The sequence below is a fragment of the Trachemys scripta genome, chromosome 12, assembly GCF_013100865.1.
Source record: "Trachemys scripta elegans isolate TJP31775 chromosome 12, CAS_Tse_1.0, whole genome shotgun sequence".
In the NCBI taxonomy this organism is placed as follows: Eukaryota; Metazoa; Chordata; order Testudines; family Emydidae; genus Trachemys; species Trachemys scripta.
The window spans coordinates 433,690-447,837 of NC_048309.1; the positions used below are offsets into that span (position 1 = coordinate 433,690).

The window sequence follows — 14,148 nt, forward strand, 5'->3', positions numbered from 1 at the left end:
CCGTGCTGCCCCCCCACTTGCCTGCAGGATCCCAGTGGCGGCCCAGCAGCCGCCGCTTTTGAAAAATGCACCCCTCCAGCAACGCTATTGATTGTGGGGCCTGTTGTTCCAGAACAGAACCAGGTGGGGCTCTAGTAGAAGAATGCCATTGTCGAATGGGCCCCGCCCAGCGTTCTGACAAAGGGGTTCCCCCAGCCCGGGCTCTGAAGGGGAAGCACACAGTCTCTCCAGTCTGCAGTGGCAGATTTGCACCTTTGCAGCCAGGAGAGTGAGAGACACAGATCCTATCCTGTCTGATTCATTAATTTTTATGTACAGTTGTTGGTTTCCTCTGATTCCCCAGTGCGAGCTGGCCAGGGGAGGAACTTGGGTCTTTATCTCATTTTACGTGTCTAATTATCTCTCTGGCTATGAATTCAGGGTTCCTGGAGATGGGATGTGGGTTATGCAGCACATGATGGATGTTTAGATTTTATTTATTGTATTTTTATGGCAAAGGCAGATGCCAGAAATGAACTAAAAGTAGGAGGACAAGATGTACTCGCAGCGGGTGCTGCTCTGCTTTGGGATTGAGCACTAATGCTTAGAAGAGGGCAGTGGATGTAGTGCTTAGAGCAGAGGCGTCAGTGTCAGGATTCCTGGGCCCTATTCCTGGCTGCAGGAGGACAGTGGGTGCAGTGGTTAGAGCAGAGGGGTTGGAGTCAGAACTCCTGGGCTCTGTTCCTGACTCTGTGTGTGTGTGTGTGTGTGTGTGATCTTGAGCAGCAGCATTACATGTTTGTGTCTCAGTTTCCCCATCTGTGACATGAGTTGAGTGCTCTCTACCTGGCTGGTGTCATGGGGGCCATTTAGGGCTCTGTGAAACACCCTGCACGTTGCAGAGGAAGGATGGCAGAGATGAGCAGTGGGTTTGTTCTCCTCAGGACAGCTGCTCCCAGCAGTGGTATTGTGCCCACTGACAGCTGGTTCTGTGAGCTGCTCCTGCTCCGTGTATGCTGGCAGCATGGGGCTGTCAGGAGCGCATCGCCATGGGGCTCTCAGCACTGCACAGCTTCGTCATTGCATCAGTTGCAGGTCCTGGTCTTGATCTCCAAGCTCTCAATGGGCTGGGCCCAGGCCGGGAGCTGAGGGACCGTCTCTCCCCCAACCAAGAGGCAGCTGTGATTGTCTGCAGCAGTTGAGCTCTCAGCAACAGGGGGTGACTGTTAGAGCATGAGTCTTCGCAGCAGGCTCCCAGGAGAGCTAGGAATGGCCACAAACCTGTGTCACCAGGGCAGAATGCCAGACCTGTCAGTTTACTGGGACTTAAACCCAAGGACTTACAAAGCAGCCTGTCTTCAGGGCAGGGTCACTGTTACATCACGTGCTGGGGCTGACCTGTTGTGCTCACATAAACGTCTGGCAGACAGATGGACAAACTCATGAGAGTCATTGTGCAGTAAGGCCTGGGTCTGGGGAATGTGCAGCTCTCACTTGCAGGGCACATACAGTAGGGTTTAGTCCTGGATGGAAAGTGCCCAGTGTCTCTGGGTTCCAAGAAGCAGGGGCAGATGCATTTAATGGCTGCTTCTGCTGCCCAATGCCCCTGGCCTCTGTACTGCTGCCTGCTTGCGAATGGCACTAACCCGGACATATAGCCGGGGCCGCGGGAGGAGAGCTACATGCACATGCAGGGGGTTTATTAGACACTCGCCTGTCGTCTCCTGCTCTATCATGACACGTCCAGCCCTCTGATGTCATGTGCAGGGATAACTGGAGCAATGACTGCTCTGCTCCAAGCCCTACTGCCAGGGCTGTTCTAACATCCCCCCAGCTTGTAAAGTGGACTCCTTGAGCTGACCAAGCTGCGTGCGTCCAGCCAGCTCTGTTCTCTCAGGGAGTCAGCATGGTGCCGGCGTGCGAGCAGTGTTCCAGCTGGTCAGTGTCTGGGTGGCACTGCCGTGGGCAGTGTGTTGCTGTGGGTCAGTGGTGGGATGGTGCTGCCATGGGTGGTGTCTTCCCATGGGGCAGCACAGCCATGGTGCTGTGGTTGCATGGGCCAGTGTCACTCTTGGGGATCATCACGTCTTTGCCGCAGACTCCAGCATGTCTCCTGAATGCAGCACGGTGGAGTAGTTGGAGGGCTTGATGCTGAGTGCTCTACTCCGCAGGGCCTGTAATGGACCCTCATTAAATGGGACATTTCCCATTTATGATCTGAATTTCTCTCCATCCCACACAACTGCTGTTCTGGTGTTCTTATGCCTGTTGTTGGAAGGGTCAGGTTTTATCATGGGAAGGTGCAGGAGTGTGAAGTGGGAGGCACGGTGCAGGGGTGGGTGGAAAGAGGAGGAGGGAGCGAATATTACACAGAGCGTTTGGGTGATGGGCAGGGGAGATCCAGATGGAGGAGGGTGGATGGGAGGCACAGAGAGAGCCTGTCATGGAAATGTTATTGCGGGGTTTCTAAGCACTCACTCATTAAGCTCGGCAGCGAACTAGTATCCCCTCAGTGTAGCCTGGACATGCCTGGCAGGGATACACGGTAACTACTGCAGTCAGCAAAGCATAAATAAGCTGGCTCAAGCCAGCCCATCTCCGAGAGCTGATGGTGGGAATTCCTGGGTTATCGGCATTGCTACGGCTCTGAGGAGGAGGCCTGGGACCAGTCAAGTGGCTCCGTAACTGTTCATTTCCTCCAGGGACAGCAGGAAGGGGCAGATCTGTGTAAATAGGAGTGAAAGCTGCCCTGCTAACTCCAGGGGCTTATGACTTCTGGCAGGATCAGGGCTGGAGTGGCCCGGAGTGGCTGGAATGGCCTCTGGGCTCTGCCCCCAGGGGCTTGCGCTTGGGCTTTGGCACTGTCACCAGTTGGGTGGGCGTTTCTGTCAGTGGATTACCTCGCACCTGGGTGGCTTTCCATTCACTTTGCTCTGTTACAACCAGGGCGTCACTGACTGACGTGTTTCACTCATTCAGGCTTTTTCTTAGCCAGATCTGACGTTGCTCCAGGGTGTTGGATGAAGTATTTATAGGGATTTGGGTACTTTGCCAGGTCACAGTATTCAGAATCTTGGTCTCTACACTGCCTGGACAGGCATTGATTGCACACTGAATAGCCAGGAGACCCGGGTGCGTATATTCCTCCTCACATAGGTTCAGCTAGAGCCAACGTTTTGTGGTTATTGTTGAGTTAATATAGCAAAGCATGTGGCATCACGGGAACGTAAGGATTGCCAGATCAGAACCACGGTCCGTCTAATCCAGTCTCCTGTCCCTGACATCAGCCAGCTCCAGTTTCACAGGAAGTGACACTGCCTTGTGTGGAAGTAAAACCCCAACCCAGTGCCCAGGGAAGTCGGTTGGAGTCACCGGAGCAGCTATCATGGAATACGCAGCTGTGGGGTGTCTCTACCTCGCCCTGAGGCCTTGGAGCAGGAGAGGTTAGATTCCTCTCTTTTCTTTAACCCGTCTCAAGATGTCCTCATTAGCCATATAAATGGGCAGTCTTCCCTGAGCCCTGCATAGCCCTTAGCCTCAACAGTGGCAGAGAGTTCCCCAGGTTAATTAGATATCATATGTCTGTGACATTGCACTCCATATGCTTTATGGAAATATGCTTATGAATATGACATAACTGGAATATGCTTTATGCTAAATACCCCTTTTATGGTGTCATTAGAAAGCTTGTAATCTACTAAGTGTATTCATCCCATTTGTTTGCATGCCTTATTTCTATATCTGGAGATAGGAGAATAAGATATAAACTTGTATCACGGATGTAAACATGTTAAGTGAGGCCACTAAGGGTGCTCCAGAAACAATCAGTTGTAAATGGCCCGTTACTTGAAAGCCTTCCTGTGGACGTGTGGGCCAGCCCATGGGGAATGGAGAGTGGGGTCTTACAGGGACATGTGACCATGTCACCTGATAATGAATCCATCTTAAATCTGGCACTTTTCCATTTAGAAGGAGAGGTGGGGACCCAGAGAGACAAAAGATTCCTGCCTTGTGCCAAAGCTATAAAAGGGGGTGGAGCAGGACAAAAGAGGTGGCCAGTCATGAGAAAACCCCTGCTTACCACCAGAGATGTCTGCTGGAACTAACAAGGACTGTACCAGGTGAAAGGATTGGGCCCAGACTAGGAAGGAATCTAGTCTGTGAAAGAAGCTTATTGGAACATCTCTGAGGGTGAGATATTACCTGTAATCAGTTTCTTAATGTATTAGGCTTAGACTTGCGTGTTTTTGCTTTATTTTGCTTGGTGCCTTACTTTGTTCTCTCTGTTATTACTTGGAACCACTTAAATCCTACGTTTTATACTTAATAAAATCACTTTTGTTTATTAGTAAACCTAGAGTACGTGATTAATACCTGGGGGAGCAAACAGCTGTCCATATCTCTCTATCAATGTTATAGAGGGCGAACAATTTACGAATTTACCCTGAATAAGCTTTATACAGAGTAAAACTGATTTATTTGGGGTTTGGATCCCATTGGGAACTGGTTGTCAGGGTGCTGGAGAGGTAACCTGCTGAACTGTTTTTGGTTAAAGTCTGCAGCTTTGGTGGCATGGCCCAGACCCTGAGTCCATGTTGCAGCAGGCTAGCGTGTCTCAACAAGGCAGGGTTCTGGAGTCCCAAGCTGGCAGGGAAAATGGGCTCAGAGGTCATTTCAGTACATCAGGTGACAGTCCCAAGGGGATCCCTGTGATTGAATGTGACGAAGTGGGACTGTTCTTAATGTTTCCTCTGAATACTGTGTGGGTGCCTCGGTTTCTGGCCGATCCTCTGTCGCCTAGCAACTAATGGCCAGGCCCTTCCCCCCCTGCAAGGGGATGCTAAAGGTATGGGAGAACAAAGAGGTCAGGTGACCTCCTGGCCCGGGAAAGAGAGAAATCCCAGAGGAGGAGGGGCTGGAAGGGGATTTGAGTTGGAGCTGGCTGGGGACGGGGAGGGAGGGCAGACGGGTTGTCTGGCTCTCTGAACCCCATAATGGACCTGGCCGAGGGGTCCCGTTCACCGCTGTACCTACAAGCTCTGTTATAGACCGTGTTCCTATCATCTAATAAGCCTCCATTTTACTGGCTGGCTGAGAGTCACGTCTGACTGCAAAGTGGGGGTGCAGGACCTCTGGCTTCCCCAGGACCCCGCCTGGGCGGACTCCCTGTGGGAAGCGCATGGAGGGGCATATGCTGAATGCTCCAAGGTCAGACCCAGGAGGTGAAGACGTGTGAGCTTCTTGCCCTGAAGACGGTCTGCTCCGAGCGAGAGGAGGCTCCCCAAAGTCCTGACTGACTTTGTGGGGAGCAGTTCCAAAGCATCGCCCGGGGACTCTGTGACACTGAACCCATCACAATGTCTGTGATCAGTTCATATCCTTTCCCCATCCTGATGTGGGCTCCAGCCTGCCTGTGGGAGGAGGGGGTTAGGGTGGGTGCACTGCAGCGCTGGTCTGGTCCAGCGTGGAAGCACCTTGGTTTCTGTGTGGGTGTATGTTGGTCCCCGCGTTCTCTGCTGTAGGTTTGCTGGGTGGCCTCGCGCTGCCATAGCAGGATGCTGTATCAAGTATTGCCTTCCCCAGGGGTTTCTCCAGGCAGGAGGAACATCTTCCCTCCCTCGCTGTGCTCGCCTCCATCGCCCTCCCGCCCTTCCCTCCCTGGCCCCCGGTTCTCACGTCCTGGGGTCCTGCTTTTGTCAAATTGAACATGATGTCAAATTAGAGCCATCACAGGGACAGTCAGAGTGAAGCACCCTGGTTAATGAGACAGCGTTGGAAATCAATAACTTAATTGCAACCATTTGATGGACTTTTATCCAATTTACACTCCTCCGGCCCTGCTACGTGTGGTGCATGAGGACGCCGCTGGCGTGTCTGGATCGGAGAGAGGGAGGGAGCAGGCGGGATGGCAGTTCTGCTCCCCCGGCATGTCTCTGTACTAAAGCATGCTGCCTGCTGTGGAAGATGCTGTAGCAGCAACCCTATGTTTGAAGCCTCTACTTAGCCCCAGGACACAGCCCAGGCAGCAGCCATGTTCTCCTCACACTTGCTCTGGGGGGCCCCCTTAGGCTGAGGGAGGGGCCAGGCCTCCATGGCCCCTTTCATCCTGGCAGTATTGCCAAGAAAGGGGCAGTGGGGATGGTGATGCCTGTTCCCCTAGAAGCCAGGGGGAGACCCACACGGAACAGTCACCCCATCTGGGAAGAGCGTCCAGCAGCTCTCACCTTCTGCTGGGCTTAGCCCAGGGGTCTAGTGATGAAAGGTATTGCATCCCATTACCAGCCTCAGAGCTCTCCCACAGCCCAGCCCTTCTTGGCCTTACACAGAGAGAGGAGAGCATTCCCTAGGATCAGAGATCCCAAGGCCAGAGGGGACCTCTTGCAGACAGCCCCTGCCTGGAGGGCCATGCCTGCCCCAGGTTCCCTCCTTCGGAGCCCCAGAAATAATCGGAAGTACCTTCCAAGTATAAATATAGCCCCTGGGGGGGTCATTATGAAAGTCCCATGCACATAAATCATAACAAAAGTCTCTCAACCATAGTCCAGAATTTCCTTGGCATAGTCCAAACAGAACATGCAGCCCTGGCGTCCCTCTGTAGGCCACGGCTCTCCTGTCCTTCTACCAGGACAGCAACTCCAGCACTGCCAGGGAGAGTGGCACCCTGCTCTTCCTAGGGGAATCCGCACTCTGCTGGCAACTCACCTGAATCAGGGGAGCATCCCTCACTCCCCGGCCCCCTCAGGGGTCTTCTAGCTCCAGCTCTCTTGCACTGGAGACGTCAGCAGGTCGGCTTCTCCGCTGCTCCCCTGCCTTTGGCCCTTGGCTTTGACTCTGGCTTACAGCCAGCAGGCATCTCTCTCTGCTGCTCCTCCTCCCACCGGGCTGTCTGATTTGGGGACACCAGCCAGCAAAGTCTTCTTGCTGTTCTCCTGCCTTCAGCTCGGTCTCCCCCAGGTCCCAGATGGTCTCTGCCAGCTCCTGACTCCCAGTCTGCAGCTCTCTCTCCGTCTCTGTTTTGCCCTGGTCCTTTACAGCCCCAGGTGCTGCCCCACCCTCCTAATTAGCCAAATAGGAGCACTGTCCTGGCACAGGGGCCCTGGGATAGCAGGCAGCAGGATGGTCACAAGTTAATTCCCGTGGGAACCAGAGCAGATTTCTCAGAAACACATCCAGTCTGGATTTTAAAATGGTCGGTGATGGGAGAATCCACCAGGACTTTTGGGAAGTTGTTCCAATGGTTAATTATCTTCATTTTAAGCATTTACACCTCATTTCCAGTCTGAATTTGTCTAGATTCAACTTCCAGCCATTGGATCATGTTAGGCTTTTGTCTGCTAGGTGGGAGACCCCCCCCCCCCCCCCCCCTCATGAAATTTCTGTTCCCCAGTTTGGTCCTTATTGGCTGTAATCAAGTCATCCAGTAACCTTCTCTTTGATTAGCAAAACAGATTGAGCTCCGTGCGTCTCTCACTATGAGCCGTTTTCTAATCCTTTATCGTTCTCACGACTCTTCTCTGCCCCCTCTCCAGTTTATCAGCAGCCTTGAGTTGTGGACACCAGAACTGGGCACAATCTGCCAGTGGCTCCAGCCCTCTCCCCTGTAACCTGTCCCACTGGGGTGGGGGTGTTATCCCAGCATACGTTCATAGCCCTTGGTAGGGTGACCAGACAGCAAGTGTGAAAAATTGGGATAGGGTGTGAGGGGTAATAGGAGCCTATATAAGAAAAAGACCCAAAAATTGGGACTGTCCCTATAAAATCGGGACATCTGGTCACCCTAGTCCTTGGCTATATCAGCCTCTGTGCTCTGTTACCAACCCGTGCCCGGCCAGCCTCAGGGGGACCCAGGCTTGAAGGTCTGAGTGGTTCTGCCCAGCTGGTTCAGGCTTGTTTTTGTTGTTGTTTCTGCCCTGTCCTGTTGTGCAGGCACGTCCGTGATGCAGGTGATGGCATCAGATGCCGATGACCCCACGTACGGCAGCAGTGCCAGGGTGGTGTACAGTGTGCTGGAAGGAGAGCAGCACTTCACAGTGGACAGTAAAACAGGTGAGTGTCCCTCTGCTGGGCGGGGAGGAAGGGACCGACATGCCAGTCATCGGGCCGCTGTCAGTAGTTCTGACACGAGCTAGGAGCTTGGAATATTGGAGCCAGGATGAAGGGGAGAGGCTGCCTGTCTAGACAAGTATTTGTACCCCACTCACCACCTCGCTTTCAGAGCAGGCGAGGCCGAGTGAGCCACTGAGCTAGAGAGAGCCATGTGCCACCCTGTAACAGGTCCACGTTGTTCGGGGCAGACTGCAGTTGCCTTTCCTGCTTGTACTCACTGGCAGCAGCAGCAGCTTCAGTGCACTGTACCCCGAGCAGTAATGTACCCTTAGGTGCCAAAAAATCTCAATGTGCGAGGTTTAGATCCCACCAGAGGGGCTTTACCAACGGCTGCATTGCTATCACCCTGGCTTTGATTAAAGGTAACACTTTAAATTAAGGATCGGTTTATAAATGTTCTATTAATATTTAATGAACGAACAGCGGAAGCTGCTCCATTTCTTAATAACGTAGAATAAAGCCCATTATAAAACGCATCTGTCATAAACCCCTAGCAGGTGGTGCTGTGACAAGCTGGTATAAAGTACCTTATCCCCAGGAGCTAGTGAGGTGTGCATTGGCATCTCCTCCTGATGGTGGAAGTCCCGTTAATGTTAATGGTTACGGAGGAGGGAAGAGGTTTCGTTGGCAATAGCAGATTTTAAGGTACAAACCCTGCAATCAAGTGCCAGGAATCCAACGAATGATAATAGAAGGGCTAGTGCCCTGGCTAAACAGCCAACACTGAGGGCAAGGGCCATGTGGAGCATGGTACACACCTGGGTTAGAGCACGACCAAAGTGTCCCCGTGGTTTCCACTGGAATGTGGGGCTTGTGGAATGGTGAGTAGGGGAGGGAGCTCTGTGCCACACCTGAGAGCAGGCCCTGGTTTCTGGCTGTTAGCTGGAGGTAGACGGAGTGTGACTGATGGTTAGAATGCCACTCCGTTTTATAAGAACAACAACGCACCACTTGTGTCTTGTAGGAGCCAAGTTTCATCCGCACGTTGAAACTGTGCCTGCAAGTTTTGTGTGCTCAGAGCAGGGCTCCACCCTGCATGTTCAAGGACATAAGGCCTGTAAAAAGGCACAGAGCTGGTGTTCTGCATGCACAAAACTTGCAGGTGCCATTTCCAACGACAGCTTTGAAAACATCCCATTTTGGTAGTGGCTGAAGTGGTGACTGTAGCGCGTGTAAAGCTTTCTAGGAGGCTTTGGGCGAAAGACTCGAACATGAGTCTGAGTAATTAGCATATAAAAAGCCAGGCCTGTTGGCCATTCCATCTGGGTTCTGAGAGTGGCTTTCTGGTATAGCGTCAAGGGTGTCTTTCCTCCTCGTCACGGCCACTGCACGTCGCTGCCAGCCAGTGACCCGGGATGTTGTGCTGTGCTGGGTGGTGAATAGCCAGGGGACCTAGTAACAGCAAGGCACAATGGAGCAGGAGCAGCACAAGGAAACCCTGTTCAACAGCATGTCTGTACCACGCTAGCCCTGCCTAGAATCGCTTCCCTAGCAGGTGCTCAGGGAGCCTTTTATTCTGCTGTGGCTGTTTGTAAACAGTAATTTCAGCCATTGGCAGTGGGGTTTTAGCACTTTCTGTCCCTGAGGGCTCAGACACTTGTCATTCTTAGTGCCAGGAGGGAGCATTTCCCTGCAAACAGAGAGGGGGTGGGGAGCTGCAGGCTGGCCATGGAGTGAGACTAGGGTGACCAGATGTCCCGATTTTTGCGGTCTTTTTCTTATATAGGCTCCTAACCCCCCCCCCCCCCCCCCCCCCCCCCATTTTTCACATTTGCTGTCTGGTCACCTTAAGTGAGACAAACAGGCTGAGAAATGAAAGGGCCCATGCGGGGGACGAACCCAGGCTCTGTCCATCTGGACACAGAGGCCAGTGCAGATTGGTCTTTCCATATCCCAGCTTCATGCACCCTGCCCCCACCTGACGGTAGTAAAGACACCCCAGCGAGTGTTTTCCTGCTGCTGGGGGACAAGGGGGGGAGGTAATTTCTTTGATTGGACAACTTCTGTTGGTGAGAGAGACACCCAGGAGCGCTGCATGAAGCTCTTCTGCAGGTCTGGGTCAGGGACTCCAGCATCACAGCTAAACACAAGGGGGAACAGATTGTTTAGCATAAGTAGTCAACACATATTTCCAGGGACCATTCAGAGTGCAGTGGCCTGTTAACACCCTTCCAGTCAGAGGGGGAAGGAGGGGAGTGTTGTTAGTGGGTTATAGATTGTTGTAATAGCCATAAATCCAGTGTCTGTGTTCAGTCCAGGGTTTTTAGTGTCTAGCAAAGTTATGAATTTAAGCACAGGCCCCTAAGTGGCTGGCAGGAAGAGTGGCCATTTCGTGCGCAGCTCTCCCTTCTGAATCTCCTTCATCGGCAGCAGCAGCCGTCCTGCGTCCCGGCAGCTCCCACCGCTCTGAGCGCCGTCCTGCATCCCTGCCGCGTGCTCAGGTTGGTGTAACGTATGCCACTCGGGGGTGGCTTATTCACGCCCCTGAGCGATATAAGTTGCACAGGTATATGTGGTAGTGTGAACAAGTCCTTAGTGGCATCTTGCCCAGGTTTCCTGAGCCTGTCCCATTCGCCCCCCTTCCCCCACAGGTCTCCTGAGCCAAGGGTTGGGGGATGGGCCCAAGCCTGCTGAACTAGTGAAATGCAGGTGATCCTGGGCCCTGCGAGGAGGATGTCAGAGGTCAGCTCAGGGGGAGGGACAGCAACACGGAACATAGCCTGGCATGTCTGCGTGTGCAGGCGTCCCTGTGCCCTACTGGCCGCCTGCCCCACATATCTCCCACACACTGGCTTGTCCCCTGCTGCTGGCTTCTCTCTGCTCCTTGTCACCGATTCTCACGTACATTACAGTGATTTTTATCGCTTTGGGGGTGGGGGAATATCCAGCAACATGGACAGGAAATGAAGCTGGCGAGACTCTCTCAGCAATTGCATCATTTTCCTTCCATAGATAAAGGTTCTGCTCTCCAGGTATTTTCCATCATTTGAAAACATGTTTTGTCTTGTTGCTGTTAACCCTTGAAAGTCTGACCCTGAAGTGTATTTCCTCCATCAGCTGTGCACACTGCTGTGTTATTGTAGGGCTCCCTCGCTGCTGTGTTATTGTAGGGCTGCTTCAGTTGTGCTGGATTCACTCCCCCTTCGCCCTAGATAGCCCAGACCTATGGACTTTCAGCGCCCACCTCCTTCCCCAGGCTTTGACTAAGGGGGAGTGGTGCAGGATAGGCTGGGCTAGGAGGGGGGTTGGAGTAAGGCTTGGATTTGCTTTAACCTCTGGCTGGTTATTTCCTTGTTTCCTGGCTTGGAGTGGGCAGATGTGTCTGGCTTCACCGTTATGTGCCTGCAGTTTGAATTGTGGCCGTGTGCCCACTGCCTGGGAGCACAGGCCCTTCATCCTGGTTGTTGCTCATTGAAACAGATAAAGGACCCACAGCAGAGGCCACTGGATGCACCAGGGCTAGCCGCCCCTCCTCAGTGGTGGCCTTTGCATCTTGGCTCCTGGGCTCAAAGGGCAGGGGAAAAGCAGGACAGAAAAGGCCCCTTGGCAAAGTCTTGGTGACCTCCCTTGGAGCAGGCCTTGGCCGAGGGCACAAAAAAGTGCAGCCGGGCCCTGGCCTGGCTTTTCTTCAGTGCGGGAGGACGAGTGTGAATTCCCCATGCAGAGGCCAGCATGAGGCCCAGGCACCATCTCAGGCCTCGCTCGGCTGGAAGGCAGAGTTCTGAATGCAGGGGCAGTGCGCAAAGGGAGCGCAGGGCTTGTGTCCGTGAGGCGTGTGAGGGAAGCCTGTCAGGGCTGAGGGGGGAGTAACCCCGCGGGGGTGCCCTGCTAGGGTGTTGGGACCCCACATGAAGAGAAAAGCCACCCTGCCAAGGCGGCTGCATTTTCCAGGAGTTATTCCTGAGCATGGGATGTTGCTGGGAGCCAGTCTGACTGCCTCTGCTGGGGGCAGAGTCGGACACTGTCATTGTGACCAAAGGAGATGCCGGGGCCAGCCATGTCGCTGTCAGGGCTGGGAGAGGTCAGCACCAGGCGAGCAGCAGGCTGCCTGCACCTCTCTTCTCTCAGGCTTCTGCCTGTGGTGAGGCTGGGTCCCAGGGCAATGCTGTGTCCCTGGGTGTTCCCACCCCAGCCGTGGCAACCCCACACACTGGCTCTGAGTGTGTAAAAATGGCACCTCAGGGGCTCAGCTTTGCAACACGCCAGGTCAGCCCCGCTGTCGAGGTGGCAGCACCAGGAGAGAACCATGCCGTTTGCTCAGTATCCCCAGCCGTCTGCACGGAGGCGCAGCCTGCGTGTGGGGAGCAGGCAGGCACAGTGCCCACCCAGTGCCCACCAGGCATGGGGCAGCAGTGGGGAGGTGCTGATGGGCTGGGAGGCTGGGGAAGCCGTGCTGAAGGGCTGAGGATGGCTGGCTCTGATGCTCCCCCACAATGCATCAGGCTTGGGGCACAGAAATCGGGCGGTGCCTCGTGCCTTCCCAGAAAGGGACATGGTTAAAGCTGGCAAATACTGTAACCCTTCCATACCCTGCACAGGCAGGTCTGTGCACCTGGAAGGGACCTGCCCATCGAAGTCTGTTCAGGTGAGTTCCTGGGCAGTCACCTGGACTACACACCTAGGCTTGCTAAATCCCTGGCCAAGTCACTGGGACGGGTCCTGCCCACGTTCTCCTCTCTGGCATGGCGCTGTGGTGGGTGCAGGGTGGTCTCTGTCTTGTTCCCTTGGGGTAGGAACCCCAGGAGGTGGACACGTAGCCCCCTAAGCTGGAAGCATTGAGAACGAATAACCTGCAGGGTGTTTGGATTCCTGGGAGCCATTTACCTGCTGAGAACTTGTCCTGCTTTGGTTTTATCGCCCAAAGAGCGTCTGCCATTGAGCCAGTTTGATGGCGTTTGTGTGACTGTGTAAGTGTCCCGTAGCGTTGTAATTATTCTCTGTGATTAATCTGGCTCCTGCTGGAAAGCCGTGCGCAGCGTGCACCGGAGGGTATGTTGTTACATGGCGGCATTATTCAGCTATAATAGACCCTGACAAAAACTGAAAAGACGCGGCTGGATGGAAGAGGGTTCTTGTCAGAGAGTGGCGTGGCTGGAAGTCTTTGGGCAGGACAGATTGTCTTGCTGTTCTCCTGGTTGGGAAAGCAGCAGATCTGTGGGCCTGGGGAGGAAGCTGCTGGGGCCAGCTCCATGCAGCTGAACCCTGGCTGCTGGTTTTATCCTTTCCTTTATATCCCCCCAGGAACTTGGCTGTGTGGTGTCTAGTCCCCAGGAAGGTGTGTTCCTCAGGGTGGGGGTGAGGGACCATGTCAGCTCCTACCAAGCCGCAGCAGCCTGGAATCAGGAGTAGGAGCTTCCCACTCTCTCTGAGCGGGACCGGCCCTTTCCCAGTCGTGTCATGTGTTAGTTAATGACCCTCTGTGCTTCCCCAGCACCATTCAGCTGAGGGCCTCAGAGCACGTTACAGGCTGGAATAATGTTTCGCTCCCTGTGCGGCCCTGCGGGAGCTGGTGAGTGTGACGAAGTGGGACTGTTCTTAATGTTTCCTCTGAATACTGTGTGGGTGCCTCAGTGACTGGCTTTGTGGGGCGCAGGTCCAAAGCATCGCCCGGGGACTCTGTGACAGTGAGTAGCAGGTGAGTTTGTCTCAAGCCACAGCCAAGTGGGACCATGACCCAAAAAAAGTCAAACCCAGACCCGAAACTTCTCAGAGAGTCATAGAATTTAAGGCTAGAAAGACCATTCTGATCATCCCGTCTGACTTCTGGGACCACACAGGCCACAGACCCTAACCCAGGGATTCCTGCAGCCAGCCTGGAGCTTCTGATTGAGCTAAAGCAGATCTTAGAAAGAAACGTTCTGGAGGTTCATGGAAATGGGTGAATTGGGCCAGAAGCAGGAGCACTGGCATTCCACAGGAGGAGGTCTGCACAGGCCCACCAAAGTCACAGCATGGTCCTCACCAGCCTGGAGAGCTGCAATGCACTGACAAGCCGTTTCCCTGGGCCTTGGGGTCTGCTTCCTACTAGGATGCAGTGATCCCGTGCGGCCGGGCTGGGGATCG

The 14,148-nt window shown here is 53.9% G+C and overlaps 1 protein-coding gene across 1 annotated transcript in view; it reads left to right on the forward strand.

The window, feature by feature from the left end:
- CDH22 (cadherin 22) overlaps positions 1-14,148 on the forward strand; it is a 162,892-nt gene that overhangs the window by 76,433 nt on the left and 72,311 nt on the right. Inside the window, exon 4 of the mRNA XM_034787414.1 lies at positions 7,906-8,025. Coding sequence (XP_034643305.1) covers positions 7,906-8,025 — 120 coding nt within the window. The remainder of the gene's footprint in view (positions 1-7,905; positions 8,026-14,148) is intronic.